The 6430-nt window shown below is 47.4% G+C and overlaps 1 protein-coding gene across 1 annotated transcript in view; it reads left to right on the top strand.

Annotated features, from left to right (window-relative positions):
- Window positions 1-1544: 1544 nt before the first annotated feature.
- Window positions 1545-6430, top strand: part of rbfox3a (RNA binding fox-1 homolog 3a) — a gene marked incomplete at its 3' end in the record, with an annotated part of 43197 nt that continues 38311 nt past the window's right edge. Inside the window, 2 exon segments of the mRNA XM_079757425.1 lie at window positions 1545-1574; window positions 1576-1791. Coding sequence (XP_079613551.1) covers window positions 1560-1574; window positions 1576-1791 — 231 coding nt within the window. The 5' untranslated portion in view covers window positions 1545-1559.

Below are 6430 nucleotides of genomic sequence, written 5' to 3'. Positions count from 1 at the left end.
ACGTGTGTTTGTTTGAATCAAGTGCATCTCCTCTGGTAGTTTTATTGAGGGAATGGACTGGCAGCTTGATGGCCGCCGGTGTATTCTCTGATTCTCTTGGCTTTTTACAGCCGTCATTCAACAAAAGCAAACCTGTTTCAGATAGTTTCTTTTTTCCCCGTCCTTCCTCTCCCAGCCCATCCCCTTCCTTCCTTCCCTGCCCTCCTTCCTTCCTACCTTCCTCCGGTTGGCACGGCGGTAAGCAACGCTGGCGTACGGGAAGACGATCGCAGGTTTGAAGCCCCACAGCGATTCCTTGCCATGCAGAGGCGTGCACTGATCTCCTCGAATTCATGTCGGTTTCCCGCCTTCATGTTAATAAGGGATGGATGTCAGCTGAAATGCTTCCACACCGCTGCCAGTACCGCTGCCTGGGTTCCTGTACCACATCAGTCCTTCTTTGCGGTACCTTGTAAACACATCTTTGGAGTCGGCGCGGGTTCGATTTAATTTCTTTCATGTGGAATTCGTATAACCGTGGATACACTTCAACGGGGAGAAAAACTCCACACACTGACATTTAAACACCCATTAAAAAGACAGTTGGTTTCCCACCAACAGTCGATTCTCCGTCTGTAGGGAAGCATTGTGTTTACACCAATGCCGGCGCCTGTTAATATATGAACGTCAGTCGTGAACTCTTGGTCCGGTTTCGGCCCCTCGGTATACAGACGAGTTGCGTTTGGTCCCTAAACAGTATTGAGGTTCGGTTTCCCGGCCCGGCTGCACCTAAAGACATGCACGATTGGTGCTAATGATGTGTGCAAACAACGTCAGTGTCTGTTGCCAGGGGCCTGACTCAGGCCTCGGCCTACGACCTCTGGAGGAGCTCCAAGAGCTCTGCAATCAGGCTGTTAGTTAAATAGCAGAAGACAATGTTTCCCCGGGGAATCAATAGCCTCAGTTCACTTCCATGTCTGATTGTACTCCTTTTACCCTTTCGTTTGGTCATCTAATTGGGATTGTCTTTCAGTGTACCGCTCATGTAGAAACATCCAGGACAATGCTTATTGTACTGTAGGGGTGCTGGTGTCATCAGCAAGTGCTGGACGGTGGTTGACTTGAATAGTGTATTGGCGTGTTGCTTTGGCTTCACCTTCTATACGATGTCCGATGTCTGATTCTGTTGATTGACTGTGTGGATTGCTTTGATGCTTTTGCGTCTAAAAATGATGAGCATGTTAAGTGTTTCAGTAGATTCCTTCTACGCAAACATGACTAAACCTAAGGGGGAAAAAATCCTCATGAATGCGTGACAAAGGTAACGCATTCTGAGGCACTGTTTTAAGGCACTTCAAGCTAACCATACAATCATTACACATTACACACTTACGTTAGCGCTAATGTTGACGCACACTTTAAGCTCACGCTCAGGGTACAGCGCACGCTAGGCTAACGCTAAGCTAACGCTAAGCCAACGCCGAAAACGCCGCACACCCTGCGCTCCGTCGCGCTAACGTCTGCCCTCTCTCGTTCCGTGTTTCCAGGGTAACCAAGAGGCCCCAGCTCCCCCAGAAGCCATGGCCCAGCCCTACCCCCCCCGCCCAGTACCCGCCGCCGCCGCCACAGAACGGGATCCCGGCCGAGTACGCGGCGCCCCACCCCCACCCGGCCACCGACTACACGGGACAGAGCAGCGTGGCGGAGCACGCCCTGACGCTGTACACGCCCACGCACACGCACACGCACACACAGGGCGAGCAGCCGGGCAACGAGAGCAGCCCCCCCGCCCTCACGGCCACCACGGTAACGGTGAGTCGGAGCGCACACACACACACACACACACATACAGTCATACTCACACCCACCCACGTGCCAACAGACACAAACGCATGCATGCACGCACAAACACACACGTACGGTCGCGTACACACACTCATATACACACGCGTGCAAGCACACGCCCAAGCACATGCACTCGTACTCCCACACACACACGCGCGCGCGCGCACTCATACACGCACACATGCACACACGCACAAGAACATGTAGACACACTCATACTCGTACACGCTCACACAAACACACACTCGTACACACACACTCACACACACTGGTATAACGTATTCCCTACATAGGCATTTGTTAACAATTTAATTTGAAATCGTACCCGCTCTTCCCGAAAAGTAACAAGAGAGGTGGAGATGAGGGACGGTGAGGGGGAGGTGGGGGAAACTTCCCTTCCTCCCTTTGGCTGCCATCTTTTTTTCGATTTTGTGGCTAAATTTAATTTAGCATCTCGCTCCTCCCGTACCGTCTGGACAGCTCTGCCAGGCTTAAGCTTAATGGAGAGAGAGAGATAGGGATAGATAGGGAGAGAGAGAGAGAGAGAGAGAGAGGGAGAGGGAGAGGGAGAGAGAGAGACAGAGAGAGAGAGAGAGAGAGAGAGAGCGAGAGACAGAGAGAGAGAGAGAGAGAGAGACAGAGAGAGAGAAAGTGGGAGAGAGAGAGGAGGAGATTGAGATGGGGGGAGAAATAGAAAGACGGACAGGTAGACAGACCTAGAGAGTGAAGCTTAGACAGGGAGAGGAGAAAGGCTTGTATTATATTTCATGCATACATCACATGTGGAATTAGTATAGAAAGTGAAATTCAAAAACAAACAAACACAGAGAGTACGCTGGTCCTGGAAAAACACATTTACACTCTCTCTTCCAACACGCATTATCTTTAACATTTAAAAGACTTGTTTCACAACAGGACACATCTCTCAATCCTCATTCCTTTCTTTCCCTTTCTCCTTTCGCCCTTCTTCACTCGTCTTCACTCTCTGTCCAAAAAAAGCATAACCTCACATTGTTGAAAACAATTGACTGAAAGAAATAAGGGACACTTGTTGGAAACATACACAAAGACAGGCCAAACACTCACGCACACACACACACACACACACTAATTGAAATCGTGAGTTCTAGCTCTTGCCGTGCTGGTCTTCCAGTGCTGGGGTTGCTGGGAGCCGTCCCAGTCCCATGGGAACTGGGACAGGAGGACCCTCCCAGTCCCCACTGGGGGGTCCCCACATTGGGGATACGGAGGAGCAAGGCACCGGGAGAAGGGGGTTAGGTCAGAGGAGTGATGGGCTGGGGGGCTGGGGTTTAGGAGTCAGCATTGTGAGGAAAACCGTTTTTTCCTCTCACACATGCACTCACTCACACACACACACACACGCCAAACACACGCCCACACACACACAGTCCAGTTGTGTATCCGATGCGGCAAGACACAGGTTAGATGTGTGTGAAGAGTGTTTGATGAGATAAGACAAGATATTTGCGATGTTTTAAAACCAATAACTTAGTCTCAAAAACACTGTAGCATTCTATGCTCTTCCAGCTCTGTTAGAAGTAATGAGCACATAAGAACACGATAATATCGTCGCCAAATGTGTATCCTGGAATAAGCTGATGTTCGAAATATGAATATTGAACCGGTGTAATGCTGAGGATGGGTTAATTTACCCTAATATAATGAATGAGTTCATATCTCAGCGACACTGTACATGATATATTTCACCAGAGTGCAAATCCTTGCTTTGGCTGTGAACGTGTTTATAAGGGAGATTAAAATGAGCATTAAACACGGACAAAAGCCTGAGGGATGAATTATATCGGAATCCCTACGCACTTTAGTTTATGTATATCTATCTATCTTATGGCAAATAAAAAAAAATTGGAGATGAAGGTGTGGGCCCTACATATAAGCCATACATATTACATTTTTATTGTGGAATGTCCATGAATATCCAATGCTGTACTGCAGCCTAGTGTATAGGGCCTGTGCCATGTAAAAAGTGCAAGCATTGAAATTTTTAAGTGCAATAACTTTTTAATTACCAACCCAACAGGTTGCATTGTGATCAGAAACACCCCCTCCTGTGACATCCACAAATTGGTTTAGAAATTAAATCCTGATTACATTTTTTTTATCACATTTGTTCCACATTTTAGACAGACTTCCGTCCATAGTGAGAGACTGCTTAGTTATTCAGATCAGCTTATTTTTCAAATACGATCCAAATTGTTTGTGTAAGGCTGTGAAATATTGTCCTATGTCACATATTTAAACCAACTCTGACGTATCCGAAATAAATCTGACAAATCAAACAAATGGTGGAAGTAAAACTAATTCCACCTGTCGACAAGAGACGACTCACGAGTTTGTCTTTTAGATGTGTTTTTATGGCCAGTGCCATTTTTGACATGATATTTTTTACAGAACTCTGTATAGATTCTTCAATACAGCCATTTGCTTCCATATAATATTTCAATACATATACTGTTAGTAGCTTTGCAGTAACCAGTTCCTATCTATCTATATATATATATATATATATATATATATTAACTGTAATGTTTAACGGTTAACAAAGTTAACACATAAGAGAATGGCTGTGTGATTGCACTTTATAAGTCACTCTTTTACTCTTTCAGTACAAGCAGTATCCCCCTCAATGTTACATCAAGGTGTGTTTCATTTAAATTGGTCTGAACTGTTTAATCTAATTAAAAACAGAAAAAGATACGTGTGGTATAGCTAGCTCCATGTAGCTCCGCTACGAGCCCTCCCATATGGAACAATGGCTTCCGGCCGAATACGCACGCCCAACACGCTGGCATCTGTCTGCAGTGGAGTGGGGTGTAATCTCTGCGAGGAGGATAGGTGGTGGCTAGGTCCTTATCATATGTAATCTACCTGTCTGGCTCTAGCCTATAGCGGCTATCGCTAGCGTTGGGGATGTGGCCCACTGCCAAACAGCTGCTGACATCAGCACCTCCCACACACATGCACACACAAACGCACACACACACACACGCACACGCACACACATACAAACTCGTGCACACGCATACAAGCACACACACTCACACGGGTGTGGGATGTGTCTGTGTGTCCTAATGTGTGTAATGAGAAAGTTAAAAAAAAAAAAAAGAAAAAAAGGTGAGCATGGTCTTATATTACTTCTATGAGGCTCTCACACACACACACAACCATGAAAGTGCACAAATGCACTTACACACAGACAGACACACACACAGACACACTTCCAGGAACATATTTGCGCAAGGCGTCCTGGTGTTTCCCTGGTGACAGAGGCGGGGAGGCCTGGGCTGCCTGTGTATGATAATGTTCATGTAATTATTTCCTGTTCCTGCATCACTGCTCACAGACTGTAGTGGGGGGGGGGGGAACAGAGACAGAGAGAGATGGAAGAAAGGGAGTGGAAGAGTTTAGCCCCCAGACTGTAGCTGGGCTAAGTCTGGGGGCTTACCGCTGTAAGCTGCTCTCTGCCATTCAATCCCATTCAATTCCTCGTTCATACAGTGTGCGGCGGCTAAGTAGAATAGCATCTAGCTCTGGGGTGGAAACACCACGCCCGGCCGAAGCCTTTGAGGGAGAATTAGGAAGAAGGGGGAATAAACCAACCCTAAAAAACTGCCTCAACAATGTAGAGACTGCAGTGACTAGGTGCACACAATGCAGAATGTACACACAAGCTCCCTTCAAAAAGTTCATCCACAAAAGGGAATTGTTGTTTATTTCTGGGGGGGGGTGGTATATAGCTATACATATAGCTTCATAGTGTTCCATTAAGACACAGCACACATTTCATTTCCCTCGCCGACCGACCGTACCCCCGTTGACTCTGAACCAGCTCGTAGGGCCTCTGTTTGGGGGAATCCCCTGTTTTATTATCTGCTCCCCACACACTAAACACTTTGCCTTTTATTTTTAATTATGGCTCCCTTACCACCCTCCTCCCTCTCTTCCCTCCCAATCATCTCCAACTCCTGCTATGGCTGGTGGGAACACACACAAACACACACACACGCACACACACACACACACACACACACACCGATTAAACTCCAATTAACAGAGATAAAAAAATCGGTATCCGTCAGGGGGAGGTAGAGGTGGAGAAGGGGTGGGGGGATGGGGGAGGAGCAGAGTTCCTCCAGTCCTAGGCCATACATGTTCCGTGACGATAGGTTTTTAATGCTCATTAATTATCAACGCATGAAGCTGCCAATTTGTTATTCTTACAAATGAAAAAAAAAAAAAAATGAATGCATAAAAAAATCTGTAGATAGTGGCATTTGTTTTACACTGCGGTTGTTGAATCAGCGATTTCGTTTCTCATCCAAAATCGAGCACAATCAACGAATCTGAAACATCTCGAGCGTGACAAAACCCAGGCAGCTCCCGTCGGCCCGTCCATTGCACGCGCCAGGCAGAGTGGATCTGGCCCTCAGTGAGGCCAGAACCGTTCTTCGGCTCAGGCTTCTGCCTCCGCTGTAGGTTCTGCTCCGTTGATGAGGGTCCAGCTCTCTGCCCGTCATAGTGACACCCCCCCCCCCCCCCCCCCCCCCCTCAGGCTAGCGGTGCGGTC

Source organism: Pollachius pollachius, assembly GCF_949987615.1.
Source record: "Pollachius pollachius genome assembly, chromosome: 19".
Taxonomy (NCBI): domain Eukaryota; kingdom Metazoa; phylum Chordata; class Actinopteri; order Gadiformes; family Gadidae; genus Pollachius; species Pollachius pollachius.
Note: the sequence above shows the minus strand (reverse complement) of the source record. Positions and strands in the feature narration are given on the sequence as shown.